At 38.0% G+C, this 21,328-nt stretch overlaps 1 protein-coding gene across 5 annotated transcripts in view; it reads left to right on the top strand.

Moving 5' to 3' along the window:
• Positions 1-21,328, top strand: part of TTC29 (tetratricopeptide repeat domain 29) — a 219,937-nt gene that overhangs the window by 149,186 nt on the left and 49,423 nt on the right. For all 5 annotated transcript variants that reach the window (XM_068942226.1, XM_068942225.1, XM_068942223.1 and 2 more), the window contains 3 exons: positions 7,869-7,960; positions 15,257-15,380; positions 19,129-19,360. In XM_068942226.1, the coding sequence (XP_068798327.1) occupies positions 7,869-7,960; positions 15,257-15,380; positions 19,129-19,360 (448 nt within the window). The remainder of the gene's footprint in view (positions 1-7,868; positions 7,961-15,256; positions 15,381-19,128; positions 19,361-21,328) is intronic.

Below are 21,328 nucleotides of genomic sequence, written 5' to 3'. Positions count from 1 at the left end.
ACAGTGCTGCTATACAAAAGCATTTCTGAGCAATTCCGATAGTTGTACTTACCCAAATTTCCAGTCTTGTCCACCCCTTTCTCATCGTCTCTTTCTCCGCCTCTGCCTGTCTTTGTCTTTTATGTACTTCAGGAATCTCATTTTTCCTTTACAAGTCACCTCCATCTGCTTATGTGTCAGAGTGGCCCTTATGCCACACATCATATTGAGGAATTCTCAAGATGAAGGGCGGTGTTCACATCACTACTTCTGTCTCGGCACTGTTTCATGCTTGTCACTGCTCAGCACTCAGCGCCACACTGGCTTGTTTTGTCAATAACCATTTATTTGTTGCTGGAATAGTAGCAACCATTACATCTGACCTCCCTGTTTCATCAATTATGGATAGATTATTGGATGTGAACATCTGCAAAAGCTTGCTGTTGAACTTACCTCCTGGCTGGGATTAGATAAAGTATTAAACTGTTGTTTATTGTCAGGCCAAAACTCTACTGGGAAGCCAGGGAATTCCAAGACTGGCAGACTCCCATCAGCAAGCACCAAAAATTGTTTAGTATTGCCACTGTTTCCCATAAGATCGTAGCCATTTATTATTTACACTTATTACTAGTTGTTACAACATACTTGATAAAAGCTCTTGGCAGGCATAGTGTTTCCAGCTATTGTCACATCTGTCAGGATGAAAAGGATACATAAACTGTTTTTTCCTCTTGTATTGCTGTTAAAGGGTAAAAGATGAAGCTTCTTCACTCTAGACTGTTATACCGTGCTTTATTTTGAAGAAATATGTCCGCAATGCCTGTTTTTTAAAACATTACATTCTGGTTCTAAATAAAGATTGCAAGAACCTTTGCTAGAGGAATGTCTCTTGCAGTAAAGATTTTAGATTGCACAATAATAACTTACTAAAATATCTGGTTTTGAGGTTTGCATGTGTTTCTGCACTCAAGGAACTGCCTCTTTGTTTTGTTTGTTTTAATAAACTGCTGTATGAGGTAGAGTACAATAACTAATAAAATGATGGCCACATTCCTGCAAAGTTGTAGTTACAGAGAATCAGAATTAATACTGTTGTTAGTGGCACAGAAAGGTAGTATTAAGGATAGTAATACAGAAGAAATAAGAAGTATGAGAACAAAAATTAATGCTTATTCAATCATCTATTCATTTTATGTCTAAGTTTCCTGTGCAGCAAAATGAAGCATAGAGAGTGAAATCCTGACCTCGTAGAAGCTAGTAAAAGTTTGAAATGCCTCTAGGGGGGAAAATTTGTTACCGAGTTGCTTGTTTTTACATATCCATTCAGATTCAAAGTAAAATATACATAGAATGAATATTATGTAAAGTATACAAATAGCACTTGAAGCCAGTAACCAAAGAGCCCTAGATCTTATCTGGATAGACTATTGAGAAAAGAGTGAAGCATTTGTCTTCCTGGGGCTCTAATCCTTCAAGCAGATATGGAGCCAAGTAACCTGAAGCGTGTATTACTGTGCATGTAATTGTAGACCATCAAGCTAAATATTGCACTTGATAGCCAAGTGGAACAGGGGAGGGAAGAGCGTGTGGACTGGATGGAGTGGTTGTCTCTTCTGGAGAGCATCCTCCAGGCAACACATTAGTGGTAGCCATGTCTTACTAAGAGCCTATTAAAGGTCATGAACAAGTATGTTCCACTTTGCCATCTGACTTGATCAGAGTTCTGGGTGGATTCTGCCTCCCTTTCCCCCATCCCTGATTCTCTTACTGCCAGAGGCATGCTTATGCTGCAGATTATCCAAATACCTGGGTTAAACTCCTTGGAAGAGCAGCTCTCGAACAGGCCAGACAAATTCTTTTTTTCTGTGTAGCAACAGTAGCAAAGTTTGTACATTTCTGGTTCGTTTTTTTCTGTTTCTTTATCAGAACAGTGGAGTCCAGGGTAATTGGATGGGTGTACGCACAAGGACAAGGAGTTAGCATTCACATTAATCTGAGCTGGTGAATTTCAGTTGTGGGAAAAGGGGGAGAATTAACAATTCTGACAAATTAGGGACCACTTCTATCCTCAGAATGGCACCCAGTTTTAGTATCCCTTAGTTGTGAGCTTACAAGCAGAATGCTGTACTTCTGTTCTGGATGCTCACTGTGCCTAAATACATTTAGCATTTAACATGATGCAGCCTGCCGTTCGGTTGATAGTACCCAGTATTGGTGTCTTCTTTTCCTGGGATCAGTGAGCTCTGCCGTAATCAATACATTATAAGAACAATGCAATTGTCATTCTGTACTGTTCAACTTCTCTCACACTGTGTTTTGGCCAATATAAGAAAATGTTTTGTTTCGTATCATGAAACAACTTCTTTGACGTTACTGAGGTATGGCCAAAGGCGTATAACCACTCAGATTATGATGACTGAGTAAAGACTGCGTTGTGCCAAATCAAAATGTGCCTAAGTATGTTGAGGACTGGGTAAACACCGATGAAGAATCAGAAAACTTGGCTGCAGTAAATGTGGGGAAAAAAATCTCCAAAATTACATTAGGATTATTCGTTCATAACTAAAATGCCCTGTAGCTCCACATGGAAAGGATGTCTCTTGCACGGCAAGAAGACTGGCAGGTTCAGGAGAAGATATGCACTCCTAGCCCCAAAAAGAACAACAAGAAGAAATTAAAGCTGCCATAGCTTTCCTGTAGAGTATTCTTGTGTGTTGTGGCACCCCCTTCTCCGTGGGGTCAGTAAAAGCAGCTGGGGCGGAATGAATGTGTAGGTTCCTTTCTCTGTCACGCTGATAGTTCAGGCTCCAAAAGCTTTGCAGACTGGCCCCTCCTTCTGGGGTGAATTCAAACTCAGCATAAAATGGAAGATATGAAAGGCAGTTCTGTGACAGAATCTGTGATTAATTTTTCTTGACAATGATCTAAGCTAATGTAGCTAGACAGTTGCAGCCTGAGTGATTTAAAAGTTTTCATTGTGTATTTAAATACGCATTTCTTGGGGAGATACGGAAGAGAGTTCACTAAACTGCAAACTAAAATGCCTATGCGTAACAGCTCTGATGTCTTTTATTTTTCACTGGACTGCATATAAAAGATTATTCAGTGATTGTCAGAGCTGTGTGGTTTCTCTGAAAGCACGTAAGAGGTACTAAGTGATATGAGACCAGCAATCTCACTTGATTGCATATTCTGTCTACCAGCGCCTATTGTCGGCTGCAGAAAAATATTCTCAGATGCTGCTACCCAGCCTGGGCTTAGCCTGTTACTGCAGTGCCTGTCAGAAATCATTAGCTAGTGATCTCTTTGACTAATGTTGCAGTTGATTGTCTGATTCATGTTCAAGCTCTGTAAATGAGACAGAAGCATCTTTACTGCTCACCAGCTGTGAAATGGGTAAACACAGTTAGATTTTCAGAAATCAAAATAAATGTATTTCCGATAAAGTTTGATGACAGTATCAAGTGCAAAGCTGAGAGCAAAACTATGTTTTTGTGTTTTTTAAAGTTACAGTACTATAAATCAGCATCACCCTGTCACATTTTTGCCAGAGTAATATATTTTACCAAATGATAAAATACTGGTAGTAGCATAAATCTTCTGCTGACTTGGATAGGTATTCTTTATTTATCATAAATTCATACCATCGATTTTCACTCTTTTGTCCATTACCCCCATATGTTCGTATCAATGTTTTTATGACATAGCCTGCTTCCTTTTGTGTGTGCGTGTGCGCGATATATGCCAATGAGGTGGGAGTGCATTTATTTATGTATATATAAAAGGAATACAGGTGTGACAACACTAAGAAGTAAAGGATGAGATTTGGGGTGGTGGAGGGGGTCAGTGTATGTGTTTTATATAAATGGGGATAACCCCAGGAGGGTTGCAGTGGCATAATACTGAGATAACTGAGATGCAAATCTAGACCTGAGATCTGACTAATATTTTTCTTGGCAAAGGAGGTAAACGTGGCATTCACCATTATCTAGAGAATTATTCCAAAAGCTGTGCACCAAATATGCTCTAGTTTGAGGATTTAGGCGTTGCTAGTTACTTTGCTCTATTTTTTACGCTTTAACTAACTGTAGCCACAATTAGGCTTACAAAGGCAGAGAGAGATGGTTTTTGTAAACAAGTATGGTGTTCCCACCATAGCCATCCTCCTTCCAGGTGCACCCACATCCAGCTTTTAGGGCTAAGAAAACAAGAGAATTTGTACAATGCTTCTTTAAAGTTTTATATTTCCATTCCATATCAATAAAAAGCTTCCACTTTTTAGCCCATACACGAAAACAAAATTGGGTGGTGTTTACGACAGTTAATCTGTAATGTGGAAGACAAAGTTGAAGTCTTCACCCTGCCATCCTCCCATATCCTACATGAATGAGAACAAGTGATCAAAACAGACTGTTTATTTTTGCATCTGACTTTTATTTTCACTGTATTTGTTTTGTAACCAGTGTTTCCAATGTGGACCTGCAAAAGGAGGAAGTTTCAGACAGTCAGTGTACTTGATCGTGTAGAGCCAAAAGTAATTAGTGACCAAAATCAATGCAGCATTTATATATTTTTTTTAATCTTACCAACATGCTTTATTTTTAGAGGTAGAGAGAACCATACATTATTTTAATCTGTTCAACTGCATGTACTATGATCTTTTTCCATTAGTTTCTAGGAGTATCCAACTCTTTCTGAGACAGTATGGAAATTTTATAATGGAGCCTAGCATGAACGGGTTAAATCTGTTTTAACAGCTTGCTCCTCAAACTTTGGAACATAGTAAATTTAGAAAAAATAACAACTTTCACTAACTCTGAACCTCTTAAAACTGTCTGTTTTTTTTGAAAAGGAAAATCAATCAGATTCATAAAAATATGAAACCTACTCTTTAATGTACATTACCAGTGTAGATTATCTTATGTATTCTCATTTGATATCTCCTTACACAATGTTATATGGTGTTATTTATGTTTCTTTCACGTGAAGAAAATTACCAAGATCGCATTTTAATGCTTAGTATTTACTGTGGAATACTGGAACAGAAACATGTTTCCTTAGTAAATAGATTTTTGTTCTGTATTCTGAATCATTTTTTTCCACTCTTTTGTTTGTTATGACAGCTGTATTCTCTAAGACCACAAATGCAGCAAAAACTGCACATTCACTGTGTAGGGATCTTCACCATTACTTACTGACATGTTCCACCTCTTGTCTGTGTAACCCTGTACTCTGCATAGATTGCCCAAAATATATATAAAAAGACCTGTTTCTGAGCTATACTTCTATCTAAAGGTAGAGCAACTTTCCTGAGAGCATGTAAATTCATTGGATCTGACCAGAATAGGTGCTCTCAATACTTATCCACTTGTCAGAGAGCAAATGAATGACTGGCCCAGCCATGCCCACTCAGGTAGTACTCTCTTGACACATGTGTGTCTTTTCTTATATGGTTTTCAGAGGAACCCAGACAGATAGGTTGGTTGCTACTATCTCACTGAAAATGTGTTTTCTCCTCTATTTGTTGCTTTCAGGCTGCTTACAGATTCTGGCAGAGATCACTGCATTGATTCCACCCGATCTGCAGACATGAAAGCTATATCATTTTTCATTTTAAATGAAAAATTATGCTGTAATTGCATAATTGCTTTGGGTGGAATCCTGTCATGCTAACATGTTAATCCAGCTTTTTGCCCTTTGCTACCTCTGCCTGTTTTTCCATCCTGAATGTTGAAGGTGAGGAGCAGGTGAGAAGACCCCTTTCCACATCTCCCTCATAAAGGGATATTGGGCAATTGTAGCGTACAGGGTCAGTACACAGCTCCTTTTCATCAAGAATATGCCATTTTCAGTGCCCTGTACATGGTACCTGAAATTAGAGGAGTTACTGGAAATGCAGACATGAAGAGTATATTTCCTATTTTAATTTTTCAGGATTTCCACCTTTTCATATATATGATTTTTTTTTTTTTTGGTTTCACCATTGCCTAGAATGAAGCATCCAGTTTGTGTAGAGCAGTAGTAACTTGGGACCAAAATGACTGCTGTTGATGAAAATGGATGAGTGGCTATAGCAGAGATGTAGGGACCAACCTCTTACTTCAGAATCTCTGGCTATGGCTTTTCTTTGTTTTTTGTCTGTACTTTTTAGGTTTTGTGAAGAAAAGTACAGCAGCCTAAGCCTTAGGCACCTAAGTAACCTTTCTGTGCTAGATGGTAGCCACTAGAGGCCTTGTTTCCTAATTTAGTATTGTAGAGGCCGATTTAAAGTAGGAGTGATTTTCAATCCAGTGCATACAATTTTCAGAACCTTTTGATACTGTCATGGCAGGCTTTCTAATAAGGGCACAAATACTACAAAAAGTACTGTAGGTCTTCTGAGCTAAATGGAAAAGCAAGAACTGAATGGAAAACCAAGAAGTGACTGCTGTGTATGACTGTTACCAGCCTGGATTGTTAGAAGGACATACTGCAAGCCTTGGCAATTTTGTGTAGGCATTCAGTTTAGGGAGAGTTCTGAACTAATATGACACGTCCTTAACAGTAGTGTCTGCATTCTCTTTTTGCCATATCACATGCATCGATAACTCAATTGCCAGTGACCTTCAAGTATAAGATGTAATCCTGATGTACACGAAAATAGAATTCTGCCAAGGAAATACTGGAGAAAAGATAAAGAGTGCAGTGTGTACATTAATAACTTGCTTTTGGCACACACACCATTTAAATAACTCAAAAATAAGAGCATTGTCCAGAGATACCCATGTGTATAGTAAGACTTTTTCAGAAACTAAGAAATCTGAGTCATGGCAACGGTAGTAGAAATGGTGATATCAGTAGCGTTAGCGCACGCAAGTTGTCTCCTTTTGAGCCATGCACTTTGCCAATGACGGGGGATGCAGTCTTAATCAAGAATGCCCTATCCTTTACCTCAGTATAGATAGGCATCTTGGGGCTTGCAGGATACTGTCATGTGTCCCTATGCATTTCCCCATCCCCCTTCAAAGCTGGTAAATGACGTTCACTATTCCTTTCTTGGAAACGTGCAAAAAGGATTTCCATAGATAGTCTTTGGAGATTTCCTGTGTTGTCATGTGTGTAATAGGTTGGGTCAAGCAACAAAGAGGGAGGGAGGACAGAATAGGATTTAATTTTACATGCATTCTCCCTTCATCGCCATTGGAGAAAAATGGATGAAAAGAGAAATTATGCAATACAGGTGATGTCAGTATCAAATTAAATTAAGATCATATGTTTTTATGCAGCAGCTGTAATCCTTCAGTTGTGGAAGAGGTCACGATAATAGAGTACATTCCAAACAAGTATTAACAAATTGTTTGTGTGCATGAATAATTAGTAGTGCATATGACAAAATTATTTGCAATATTTTTAAGCCAACTCTAGTTTAAATATATAACCTATAATTTGTTCACTTATTTATGCATCCAAATTGTACTAAAAGTTTTCACAGTGACAGCTTTAAGAAAGAAAAACAATTTTACAGTGTATTTCAGTGTATCGTGCTATAATACTATAAATGCAAGGGATACAATCTTAAGAGTTGAATAGATTTTCATAAAAACACATCCATCTTTTAAATGACGGCTAAGGAAATTTATATTTTGAGTCTTTTTGGTTTTTGTGAGCTGCCAAAATATAGGAATTTAAATGCATGTTATATCTTTCTTTTTAATATGTAATTATTGTAATTATTGAGTAGTTTCAAAAACTACAAGTAATGATCAAAAACCTAGTCCTATTACAGCTAATTAAAGAAGAAATGTACAGATGGGAAAACCTGAATTTTGTATTTCATATGGACACAGTGATTGCAAATCAAAAATGGAAATGCTTAACGTATTTATTGGGCTTTTTTTCCTGTTTCACAGATTTTGAATACCTCTGTAAAAATTTTTACAGCACTATGTGATTCATCTGGCCTAGGCAGAGCATATGAAGCTATAGCCAAGATTCTGGTAAGGTAGGTTAGCACATCCTTGTCTTGTTGTCAGTGCACATTCATTCAACTGTGAAAGACTTAAATTGTTAGAGGACTGTCGCTTCCCATTACTTCTTGCTTAAATTTTAAGCAGTGCCCTTCTTGCACTAAGTGACCCTTTCATCGAAAGTTATTTTAAACCGGTACCATTTTTTTTAACTGTATAATCCAAGCTTTTCTTTACCTATAAACTATAATATGTTCCTTTTGTTGATATTTTGGGGCTTTTTTTCATTTTTTCCAAAAGTTTGGAAGGGACCTTCCTGAAAAATACAAATACAGTCGTATTTTCCAGGTTAAAAAAAACAGAAAACCTTGAAGAATATAGCATGTTTCAGTAGGTGCCTTAGTGTAACCTTTCTAGAACTCTTCTGTAAGAGAGGTTTCCATTGTTCTGCCTCACTTCTTCTGCGGAGGCATTTGTGTTTTGTACCTGTACAGGTAAATAGTTGCGCAAATAACATGTTTGTTTTCATTTTCATTTCAGCAGTTGGCATTAAAATCTTATTCCGGGTGAATTAGTTTGAAACTACTTCAATTTCTTACACAAAGAATTTTGACACAAATAATATAGTATAATTACCACATGAACTAGGTAAAAAAAAGATACTCAAAATGAAGGCTGCAGCTTCTTCAGTCATCCTGTGCTTGGGGACTTGAGTGCATATGATGTATGATGCAGATTGGCAAACTGTTTATGGAGGAAGACTTGCCACCAGATCTGTTTCTGTGTGGGAAGCAAACTCTCAGGTCTGAGTTAGGTGCCATGTCTTGTGGCCTTTCAGATCATGTAGGGACCAGTCACAACCACAGTTCTCTTTAGCACTCTGATTCATGTATATTCATATTCTGTCCTCCTTAAACAAGCACACAGCATAAAATGTTCCAAAGCTACAAAACCGACTTAGAAGACCAGGTCCCTTTTTCAAAAGTGGCTTAAGTCTAAGGTCTTCCTACCTGAGAAAATTTAGTTGCTGGAACATCAGCTTTTCAAATGAGTGACTATTTCATACTTGGCTCCCATGGTACAATCAAACCCTAGAAGTATGGTGTCTGAGCTCTCAGTAGCATTCATAGATTCCTTGTAGTTAACAAAAGGCAGCACTAGGTAGAGGATGGCTTAAGATAACCAGAAGGAAATGCCTAGAAAACAGTGTATGTTAATTGCCTCCCAATGAGATTTAGGCATTCTGGAGTGAGAGAATATACTTTTCTCTACTCAGATCCTTCTGAAGTCAGGTTTCCAATCGCTTTATCTGAAAGAACATGCAAGTGCAAATTCTTTTCGTAAAAGCACAGCTAAAGAAGGAATGGCTGATGATTTTTTCCTGCATCAAATCTGTATTCCACACCATCTAGGAGCATTATCTAGCTACTTGGCATTGGACAGTCTCACTCATTGCTTTTAGGTTGTTGCAGTTTGAAAAAGAGGAAAAGTAAGAGAGACAGGACTCTCCACTTAAAGGCATTCTCCTAAGAGAGGGACGTTCTGATTGACTCAAGTGAAGGAGAGACTCTCTCTCATGTTCTGAACGAGGGTTTAACCTGCTAATCTATTGCACAGACAAAGAGACAGCCATAAACCTTTCCTCTGGAAAATGCATGCTGTGGCATTTTTGGTGAAACAAGTCTGGTAATTATGCCCTGAGAACATTAACCAAATTAAACACCTTACATATGTTTCTGCCTTGAAAGACTTTGAGATAGGCGTAAACTGCTCAGCCTTGTAAAACATCAGGATGATTTTGGGCATGCTTCAACCATTTGAGAAACTTTTATGTAGAAAAGCCTATGCACCTATGAACATATATTATTTATTCTTACATTCAGTTAAGCAAAAAGACCAAGATTCATAATTCTAGATTTATATTCCAAAATCTTAATGACTGTCTTATGTAATATATATCTATCTCTATTTGTGTATGCGGGCCTTATGTCTTCTTGAAATTTAGTATGACTGAGGGTCATAGACACTTGTGAAATTTTCATCCATTGTCTTCACGGAACTCTTCTGTAAGGAGGCCTCACAGATGGGGAGATGCCAGTCTGAAAAACCCATCTATTAATTATTTTAAGGTAAATTTCATAATTACTTTCGCTATATCAAAAGCAGCAAAAATAGCTGAGTAGACTTTAAAGTATATGTGACATCAGAAAATAGCTCATGATTCATGAGCCTCATTTGAAATGCTCGTGAATATGGTCAACATCTTGACATACACATGTCCGTGGGACTTGATGGGAGGCGTTCATGGGTCCTGATCAAGCTGGCCGATGTCATCGCAAGGCCACTCTCAGTTATCTTTGAAAGGTCATGGCGCTCAAGGGAGGTTCCTGAGGACTGGAAAGCAGCAAATGTCACTCCTGTCTTCAGCAAGGAGGATCTAGGGAACTACACTCCAGTCAGCCTCACCTCAATCCGTGGGAAGGTGATAGAACAAACAAACTGGAAGCAATTTCCAAACATTAAGAACAAGAAGGTGACTGAGAGCGGTCAGAATGGGTTTGTAAAGGGGAAATCCTGATTCACCAACCTAATAGCCTTCTACGGTGCAAGGACTAGCTTGGTAGATGAGGGCAGAACAGTAGATGTTGTTTATGTTGACTTTAGCAAGGCTTCTGACACTGTCTTCCATAACATCGTTATAGACAAGCTGATGAAGTGCAGGCTGGATAAGTAGACAGTGAAGTGGACTGAAAGCTGGCTGAGCTGTCAGGGTCAAAGGTTTGTGAACGTAGGCATGAAGTCTAGCTGGATACCAGTCACTAGTGGTGTACCCCCGCAGATTGATACTGGGGCCAATACTGTTTTATCTTCATTCATTACTTGAATGATGGAACAGAGCATACCCTCAGCAAGTTTGCAGGCAATACAAAATTGGGGGGAGTGGTTGATAAACCGCATGACTGTGCTACCATTCAGAGGGACCTTGACAGGCTGGAGAAATGGGCCAACAGTAATCTCCTGAGGTTGAAGAAAGGGAAGTGCAAAGTCCTGCACGTGGGGAGAAATAACCCCATGCACTACGAGAGGCTGGAAGATGACCATCTGGAAAGCAGCTTTGCAGAGAAGGACAAGGGGGTCCTGGTGGACAGCAAATTGACCATGACCCAGAAATGTGCCCTTGTGGTAAAGAAGGCCAACAGCCTCCTGGGCTGCATTAGGCAGAGCGTTTCCAGCGGGTTGAGAGGGGTGATCCTTCCCCCTCAATGCAGCCTTGGTGAGACACACCTGGAGCGCTAGGTCCAGGTCTGGGCTCTCCAGCACAAGACAGAGATTCATATACTGGAGCAAGTCCAGCAAAGAGCCGTGAAGATGGTGAAGGGACTGGAGCATCTGCCTTATGAGTAGAGGCTGAGAGAGCTGAGACTGTTCAGCCTGAAGAAGAGAAGGCTCAGGCTTATCAGTGTGCATAAATAGACATTTAGGGGAGAGTAGAGAAGGAGCCAGACTCTTTCCAGCGATGCCCAGTGAGAGGACAAGCAGCAATGGGTACAGACTGAAACACAAGAAATTCCATTTAACCGTTAGAAAAAATAATTTACTGTGGAGATGACTGAACACTGGAACAGGTTGTCTAGAGAGGTTGTGGAATCTCCATCTTTCAGAAGCCATTCAAAACCGCAGTGGACATGGTCCTGCTCTACTTGGCCCTGCTTTGAGCAAGAGTGGCTAGATGATCTCCAGGGGTCCCTATCAACCTTAACTGTTCTGTAATTCTGTGATCTTTGTCTTAAGCAGATAAATTCCGTTCTGCCATGTAATGCTCCCTAACAGAAAGCTTTCTGTAACCCACAAAGACAGATATTTCAGACAAACTTACTTTTCAAAATTCAGTACCATTATTTTTCTTAAATAAAATTGTGCCGGTCCAGTTTCTTTGGTTCTTCCTAAGCACTTGAGGGAGGAAAGGATATAGAAAAATGGTGTGAAATGTCAATGTAAAAGGGAGTCGTTAAAAAAAAAAAAACTGGAAGTTTCTATTTACTCTCACACCAAACTTTTAGGTGTTTACTTTGTTGATGTATAACAAACAGGTCAGGTTCTGACAAGCCCATTTAGAAAATAATGGATTGAATGCATGAATCAACACCGTTTGTGACGCAGTCTCGAGACTCAGTTGATCACTTTTTGTTCATTTGTCTTTTAACATGATACAGACTAAACTAGTGCAACTCCTTTTAAATTTGATGGATGGTGTCTTTACAAAGAGGCAACTCTGCTCCCCTGGCACTAAAATAATGCATTATAACCTTAGTGCCTTGAGAATCTGCACTGATTGCCTTGTAACACGTTGGAGGAAGTGATGGAACCTTCACATGGTGGTTCAGAACTTGTCTGTAGATTTGCAATTTTTTGTGAAGTCTTTGCTTGCACACACCACGGGAAAGGGTCCTGAAAATCCTTATCATATGCATTTAGGCCTGTCATTTTCCAAGGAAAAATCTGACATGATAGCATCATGTTCTTCATGTGTTCTGCCAGTGTCCACCATGGTAATGACTTCTTCTGGACACATGATTTATACATCCAATTCAATCACATGAGCAATCCTATGAAAGGAGCATATTTTCATAAAAGTCTAATACGGGTAAAAATCTCATTTTAGCATGAATCTGGAAAATGAGCTGCTGTAGATAGTGTAATCTCTTCTGCTGAAGCCATCGTAACTGTTCTGTGGGATCATGAAGAACTATATCTTTAGGAAGCTGCATTTTACACATTTGGGAAGGTGATGTCTAAGGAGATAGAAAGTGTATGGCTGTATAAAATAACAACGATTTTTGAAGGAACTATAAAATATTAGCTCTTTGACTAGGAAAGGCCTGTTTATCATGTATCAGGTCTTGTGTAGGACAAAGGATGTCCATAATCTTTCTTGTATACTTTAAGTGTCTCAAGCTGTAGCGCTTTCTAGTACTTCCTTTGAAAAATTGTACTTTAGCAGCTGATTGCTAGTTGGCATAAGTGAAGTTTTAATGCTGAGAATTATCTTTCTGATACATATCAAATTGATTTCTTTTGGCTTAGAAGACATTATATGCCCTAGCAATTTCATATTTTCTATAAATGGAACATAGATTTTTATGTAAAATATAAAAAAAGGCCAAAATACATCAAAACATTTCTATTAATTCATGAAATTAAGAAAACCTTTTTACGTTTTCTCCTGTCACTGATTCCATTTGCTTTATTACTTTCAGCCTCTAGCCCACAAACTTGGTGGCACAATCAACAAACCCCTTAGTGGCTGTTTCATCTCTCCTCTATTTGATTTCTCCACTCTGAGTAAATGATTAAGTTTTCATGCATTGGTTCAACCAAAATCTATGTTCACTCAACCACATCCTTTATTGATTACTTCTACTGCAAACAGTAGGCCAAGTGTGATATACATAATTGGACAGTTGTCAGGGGATGTGGGTGTTAACAGTCCTGTTTTCCCAATTGGAAACTGAAATCACCTTGATACACAAATATTCTGCACTGTTTCATTCTCATTCCTTGGACCGAGGAGTCCTTTTCCTCAGAATATATGTTTTTAACTCTCTAAGGTCTGGTTGAATGGATTTAATGATTATACGATATAATATGCTCTTCAAGTTGCACCTGTGCACTGCATATAGAAAACTAGAAAAACTGGAATTAATATTTGTCTAACACTTTAACCTTGTCCTTTAACTTCTATAAATTATATGCTGTATTTCTGTGGGGAAACATTTGATTTTCTCTCCTTAGGAAGAAAACTAGGTTTAAAAAAAAATGTTTCTAATTCTGAAATTTAGAAATCTTTTGACAGTTGACCAATGTTTACAATACAGTACATTTCATATTCTCATGATACTAAAATACTTAAATTAGGAAATGTTACTAAATCCAGCTCTGCTCATTAACAACTAAACTTTAAAGGAATGTATCCTTGAACATTTCAGGCATGTTAATTTTCCAGTGTTTTGGCATCCTGTTGTAGTAATCTAGCTCACTTCAGTCCCATAGAGATAATCACCGCAAAATTATAGATTTGCAGGGTTGCTTTACTGTGTTTCTGTTGTTTACTGTGCAGTGGCAGGCTCTTCCCTATTATGATTACTCTGATTTCATAAGACAATTAAGGAATCACAACAGACTTGATGCCAAATTTTGAAAAAATATACCCCTAATACAGTTTACAGTAAGAGCTGTAATTTAAATAAATATGTCAATCATTTGCTGCAGGAATGTAACTTGAAGGTGTTTTAAAATAACAAGAAAATAAATCGCAATTCTTCATCAGTTGTGAACTTCTATTTCTGTGAGTTTCTTAATTAAGACTGGCTTTTCTGTCTTGCTTGGTGGTTTGACATTTAGCATTCTGCTCTCCTACGTTAGAGACTCAAGTTCATGGCTAATATTGAGGTCAGGTGCAGTTACAGCCTTAAAGGGAAAAAAGTGTAGGGCCTCACTCACAAGCGACTCCAAATGTCTATCTTGTATCTTGTAACCATACTGCAGAGATCTTATATTCTTAATATGACTGGCTTTATTAAAAAAAGGGTATGTGCAAATGTTGTTGTCAAAGTACATTAGCCAGTTTTCAACTTAGATTCAGATGTGACCTGAGGTTGCGCCGATCTCAGTGGGATTTGGAGGTGACACCTGCAATCCAGAGTTTATAGGTTTGCTGGTGTGACTCCAGCAACCTTTAATGTATCCAGCCAAAGTGTAGCATTACATTCAGGAACAGACTGTAATCCTTAGACTTAGACAGCACCATTATGTAGCTGCTGCTCCACCACCAGGATTCTATAGCAGAAATTGGCAGCTGTAAATGATAGGAGCAGAGAAAGTCTTACTGACAAACTAGTATTCTTCTTTCCTTCGATTTTCTCAGGAAGTGAGGTCTAGTCATATTGAGAAAGTTATCAGCTGCTCGTTAGGAAAAATACTAAAATAACAGAAACTCAAAAAAAATCTGGAAGTTCATCATCTGCAATTTCATTCTTAGCCCTAAAATATAGCACAATATTTTGAAGAAGGGTTTTGTTCTGTTTTGCTCAAAGGATCCAATTCTGCCTCAGGCATAACGGCTCAGGCGTTGAACTGTACGTCTCAGTGGCTTCAGGCATTGAACTGTATAGGGACTTCCTAGACAGCTATATTATAATTAATCCAAATTTCACCACAAAACAGATTAGTCATCACAAAGTAAAGCTATACGGAACAGGGTGATAGATCTTCAGCATCTGGAGAAACCATCTGAGCGAATATTTCATTTTATCCTTTGTCGTTTGCTTCAGTCAGGGAAAAGTGTCTGAAACTGTCACGTACTTGGAAGAGTTTGTGAAGGTTGCTGAGAATGCTCATCTAAGCCGAAGCCTGCTGGATGCATGCGTATTACTTGGGAATCTTTGCAATGAAAGAGTGAGTACTAGTTATAATAATGATGCCAAGTAGTTTGGTTTAATTCATAGTAAAAATCTGCGTTTGCACATGAGGTGACCCAGCCACATTTGATCTAGGTACTGGATCTTACAAGAGTTACCAAAGGAGAAAACGCTGTGTGACTGACATTTCTAAATGAAGTATGTGAAATATGCCTTAAGCTTTTGGATAAGGTGAATATTTCACAGCATATTTCACACTTAGGGTATTATTCTAGAGTGAGTCAAATGAAAACTCCAAATCTAGATCGTGACAAGCTTTCAGTGTTGTGAAAAATGTAGGTGCAAATCCCAGTTTGGGCCATCTATGCACATAAAGAGTTTAACACAAACGAAATTTTATTATAGCGTATGTTGAAATTGATACTTTTTAAAGACGGATGCATACTATACCGCATACTAAATTATAGTTCTAATTTTAGTTTGATTTCCTCTCTGCATTCTCTCAGTCAAATTTATAAGTGGATGCTAGTAGCAAATAGTTTGGCAAAGGTCTGTCAGTAGTGCAAGGGCTTTCCGTTCTTCGCTTCTCCATCCAACTTGTTGGCTTTGATTTGGCATGTTAAATCAGACAGTGATAGAGAGTGTTAAGCTAGGGGTACCCAAGAAATTCCCCTTTTCGTAGTCCCTAAGATCTTCTTGAGGTACTTCCTTCTGACCCATGTGCCAGTGGTCTAAATTGGTCTTCTGGGGTGGACCCTGCAAAGGCAACAGTTCTGTTGACTGCCTTTCTGGGTGGTGGGTCTCATATTCGGGGTAGCTCCATGTCCAGGGATGCAGCAGTTGCACTGCATTTGCAATTGGCTTTTGAATCAAATCAGGACGGTTAAAAACATTACTGCAAAAGCAGAAGGTTTGTGGAGCCCTTTAACCGCTGTTCTAGAGTTAAAATGCTGCATGAAATTATTTAGAAATAATAAATAATGAAAAGAAGTTGATCTGCAGCCTGGAAAATGTGGGAACTAGGAAGTACTTTCCTTGTGAAGAAAAAGTAAAACATAAAAAATTAGAAATACACTTTCCAAATCATGATGGGTATTTCGCAATTGGATCTATCATGTTACTGGAAAAATGCCGGAGTTATCAGTGTGTGTGTATGCACACAGGCAGCAACAGTAAATTTCACTTTTTCTAAGTGCTAGACTTTGTTACCTTAATCATGTTTTTTAGTAGAATTTCATTTCTGTGTGTACTACGTTAAACAGTCAACTCGTCCCCTTTTGCTTATGTAACGTGCAAGCGCCTCTTCATCTTCAGAATTCATCTTACACGGAACTCCCAGCGCCAAAGTTACTGGCCTGTTTTTGTTGCATAAGCAGTAGGAAAATCTCTTATGCTGTAATCTCCAAATTAGCCTGGGATCCTTGGATTTATGTGTGTTCCTTAGCATAAATGCAGGATTTTCCACTGAAAACTTAAGTTTGAAGTCCAAGAATTTGCTGAAGTTGACTCTAAAATGGATCTTGAACTTAGAATAGAGTTGGATGGTGTGACACAGTGCTTAACTGTTCTACTCCAAATTTGAAAATACTTAATTAAATTCTTTTAAACTATTTTTTTTATTTCACTGCTTCTTGCCACCAGTGTTAATAATCAGTTACATCAGAAGTGATATTTTAAGAATTAGCCTTTTTTCGGTTGTTCTGTGAATTCTGTTTCTTCATTCGGAATTTGCTGTCTTCAACTGGGGTGATGGTATAGAAAGGAAGAAACGTAGTGACTTAATCTTAGAAACTTGTGTAAAATAGCTGATTTAAATATATGAAATGTTTTCTTTTGAAGTTTTACACTTTTTTCTATACCATTTCTTCTGCAAGGTTAGCAGTGTTTACCAAAACTGAGTCTAAATTCACATTTCCTCTTGTGGATCACTGCCTGTTTGGTGTCAGCTGTCATACCCAGCGTTATCCAAGTTAAGCTGTTATTAGGATATTTTTATTCTGCTCTATGCTTCCCACGGTGATACAATTTACAGTAGTTCTGTCCTTCTTGTCGAATTATGGATATCTCTATTCATATCCTAATCTATCCTTAGGGACCTTTAGTAAACCAGGGGCATAACTTTTACTATCCTTTCCAAAGTGACTTTGACCAAATTCATCCTACTCTGTCCATGCCATTGTTATTTCTTTTCCATTCTGTCATCTCACTGTTCCATCACCTTCACCATCTTTCTTTAATAGTGTGTACTAAGTTCCTGCTTTCTAGTCATGACTGCTTACCCATACGTTTCTTGGTTCATAAAATGCCTGTTTTCATGCTATGCACAAATAGTTCTGATTTCTCCCAGTTTGTTAACCAGGTCCCTTACTTTAATATGCAAACTCTGATGGAGTTACTATGACAAACTCTGTTACTTCTCATTTCATTTTCCCTGAGTTTCTTAGCCTTACTTGCTACGGTCCTCTCACCAGTTGCATCACTTAGCTTATTGTAGTTCTCATTAATATGATAGGTAGATGTTTCCCCTTTCTGTCTATTATCGTAGTGTTTATTGTTGTTTTATTCATTGCTATGTCCTCATATGCATAATTTTGCTGTCCTGCTATAATAAATATTACATGATTTTCTCTCCTATTTTCTATTTCTCTGTATTTTTCTCTCTGTTGCACACTGACATTTATAATACCAGTACAAAATACACTACCTTTCAAGCCTCTTTTATACTACCTGATTTTACTGAAAGATGCAACTTATTTCCTAGCAACTCAATCACTTTGCATTTAGGTTTCTCCAAATCTCTTGCATAAGTGCTTTTTAGGTCTGGTGGTATGCTACTTCTTCAATTAGAAACTTGCTCCTGCATCTCTTATTTTGACTTCTCCATCTCTGATAATACTTCACAGTAGTTTCATGGCAAAAAAGAAAGACACAAAACATGACGAAAAATATCAAGAAATATTTTAACTTTTCAGTAATATCCTTCAACCTATCATCATTTTCTTTAGTTTTGTCTTCACTCCTCTTTTCCTCTTTGGTCAAGAGTTTTCTTCTTACATCTTACAGAAAAAATACTTCTTGTTGTACTTTTTAAATTTCTTTTAGTGTGTCATCTGCTGCAGTTTATATTCCTCTGTATGGGATTCATGGATGTTGGATTTCTGTATTCAGAAGAATAAAGATATAAAATCCTTGTTTTTTCTGTTTACTGGCACTGGTTTATGCTTCTCTTACTCTTTCTCTTTTCTTGCTTAGGAGTCTGCCTGCCTGTTGATATTCACTTTTTCCCCATAAATCTGTAGATTTTTATTTGTGTCCTTTTTAGTGCATTGTGTCCATTATTTCAGTTAGGGCTTATTCTTTTTTTCCTTTGTTAAACTTTCCTTTCTAAAATTTAGTCTCACCATAGTAATTTGGGACCTTTCCCCTCACAGGGATGCAAAACTTAATGAAACGATACTGACAATTGCTAAATAGCCTGGCTGAAATCAGTATTAATGTCTAGTATCGATATGGTGATTTGCACATTCAAAATACTACACAGACAACTAAACAACAGTTCTGTTCCTGAGAAAGTTATGAGCACTGTTATCTGCATTTTAGAGATTAGGAAGCAGAGTCAGAGAGGGAGAGTGGTTTGCTTAATAGCATGCGATGAGTCATTCTATGGCCTCCCAGCTGCAGCTTCTGTGAGGTGTGAGCGGAGCAGGCTTTAGCATCAAGGTAAAATACAGGTGAGTACAAACAATTTTTACAATTCTCTTCTTTTTCTTTCTCTTCTTTATTAGGGGATCTATAGTGAAGCTTTTGAATATTTCAGCCGAGCTTTTGAGGCAGCAAACACTTTAAGTAGTTTGCCCTTAGTGGATGAAACAAAGACTTATTATGGCATTGCAAGGGCTCATAAAATGATGATGGCGGTTAACAACCATATAGAAGCAGCAGATCTCATCAGCATGAAGTACCTGCTGACATGGAAGGAGAACAGAAGTGACGTGTGCACTGACCCTCTTACAGTCGGTAAGGCATTGGTTATGAAACACATTAGTGCTGTGTTGTCCTTAATGGTTAAGTCATTTTTCTTGTAGAGTTTTATTAAATTATTTGCTGGGTTTAATCACATTGGATTAGCCTTGTATTGAATGGAGGTTAGATTTACTTCTTTGTGTGCTTATTTTAAAGACTGAAGTAAATAGGTTTAAATACAATATAGCAAGGAGAAAAAGATTGTAGTAGACTACATCTGTGGCTGATGACTTTCTTTTTCAATGTTGTTTTTCAAAGCATCACAGTTACAGGCAAACAGAGATGACTAAAACAGAGATGACTAAACAGAGGTTTAGTCAAAAAAAAAAAAACCTGCATTTGCAGTTGGTTCTTCAAGTGTATCCAAAAATAAGTTCCCTATAACAAATAGCTTTAAATTCTATTTAAAACAGTGGACATAGTTCTGAATTCAGAAGAACATTCTGTTTTGGTTTTTGGCATCCTTATACCTGACATAGACATAGTATGATCAAATGAATTTCATAAAAAAAAGTTCTGTAGCTTCCTCACTGTGGTTTCCTGTATTAATTGCAGGAGGGAGGAGAACTTCTTGTGGAGTGAACCTTTGTCTTGTTTTAACATATATTACAATGGGGAAAAAAATGTAATCAGAATTATACATTGTCTTCATGTAATGATACTATGAATCTGTATTGTACTGGGGAAGGAAGAAGCCTAAGTCTGCTCCTCTTAAAAGTTTTCCTTTCTGCGTTCCCATGGTTGGGAGAACGTGACTCTAAAGTGAAGTAAGAAGAAATTACAACTAGGGCAAAGTTATGATACTCACTTGCAGTAGAAGTTGGAAGCTGCAAAGTTACTGTTTTTAAATGCTATGTCCAAATTCTCTCAGTTATCTTGCTCCCAAAGAACTGTTTGTCTGCTATTTTGTTGTGTATCTGTTCTCTTCATAGTATTTGAACAGTTAAATATAGCTTCAGTTGTTACTTTTATATTGAACAAATAGTTAATGGTCTGATAATTGAAGATTTTCAGCAGTTTAATAGGAGCCAGCTGGATACCAGAGGCAACAGTGGAAGCAACTGAGAATTGTGTTGCAATACGTTCGTTGCCAGCTCTTTTAGTCGAAACACCAATCTGGAGGGATGACAAATGAGGTGGTGCTGTGTTTAGAGTTTCATTGGTGGTAACAGGGCAGTTCTTTCTCAATGCTAATACATTTCTTTTACAGTGAATTTCTAGAGTTAAATGTAGAGTTTGTTTTCTTATTAAGAGAAGCTCAAAAATACTGTGATAGTCTCCCCTTTACTTCCCATCCTTTGAGTATATCTGCCCACTTAGTTTAACTGAGCTTTCTAGAAAGTGCTTCCATGCTTGAAGATCATACTCTGATTTGATTTTTTTCCCTAGATGAATCACTTCCAAAAGTTAGGCAGTCTTCTTCAGCACAGATAAACAAAGCAGTCGTGATTCTGAGGGGCAGTGTTAAGCAGATGGTTCCATTGCTATTTTCATCTCTCTGTTATTCTTTGACAAAACTGCAGGATCACTCTTCCAGCTCAGTCCCAGGTAGCTGATAGTAAAAACTGCAGGATCACTCTTCCAGCTCAGTCCCAGGTAGCTGATAGTAAGTTGCTAGACTTGTATTGCAGAATGGCTGGGATGCCAAGGACCGCAACAGAGGCGGCCAAAGAAGAATCCAATTTCAAACAATTCTATATACACTTCATATAAGGGTCCTTAACTGTAGCTGCAGTAAATAGGAGGTCAACAAAAATCTACAGTGGCAACACAAGAAAATGGGAGCCCTGAAAAGACAGAATTACGTTTGCATCCTCAGCATACAGGAGAGTGTTTTACTTCTTGCACCTAAAGAGTTTTTCCATTCAACTTTCATGCATTTCCTTCTCCAGACAGCTGTAATACTCAGATATACTGAAATGATGTGTGTTGCTTTAAGCTTAAGTTTCATGCTCCCCTCTT

This window comes from Struthio camelus, chromosome 4 (genome assembly GCF_040807025.1).
Source record: "Struthio camelus isolate bStrCam1 chromosome 4, bStrCam1.hap1, whole genome shotgun sequence".
NCBI classification, from domain to species: Eukaryota; Metazoa; Chordata; class Aves; order Struthioniformes; family Struthionidae; genus Struthio; species Struthio camelus.
The sequence above is the reverse complement of the archived record's forward strand: the minus strand, read 5'-3'. Positions and strand labels throughout refer to the sequence as shown.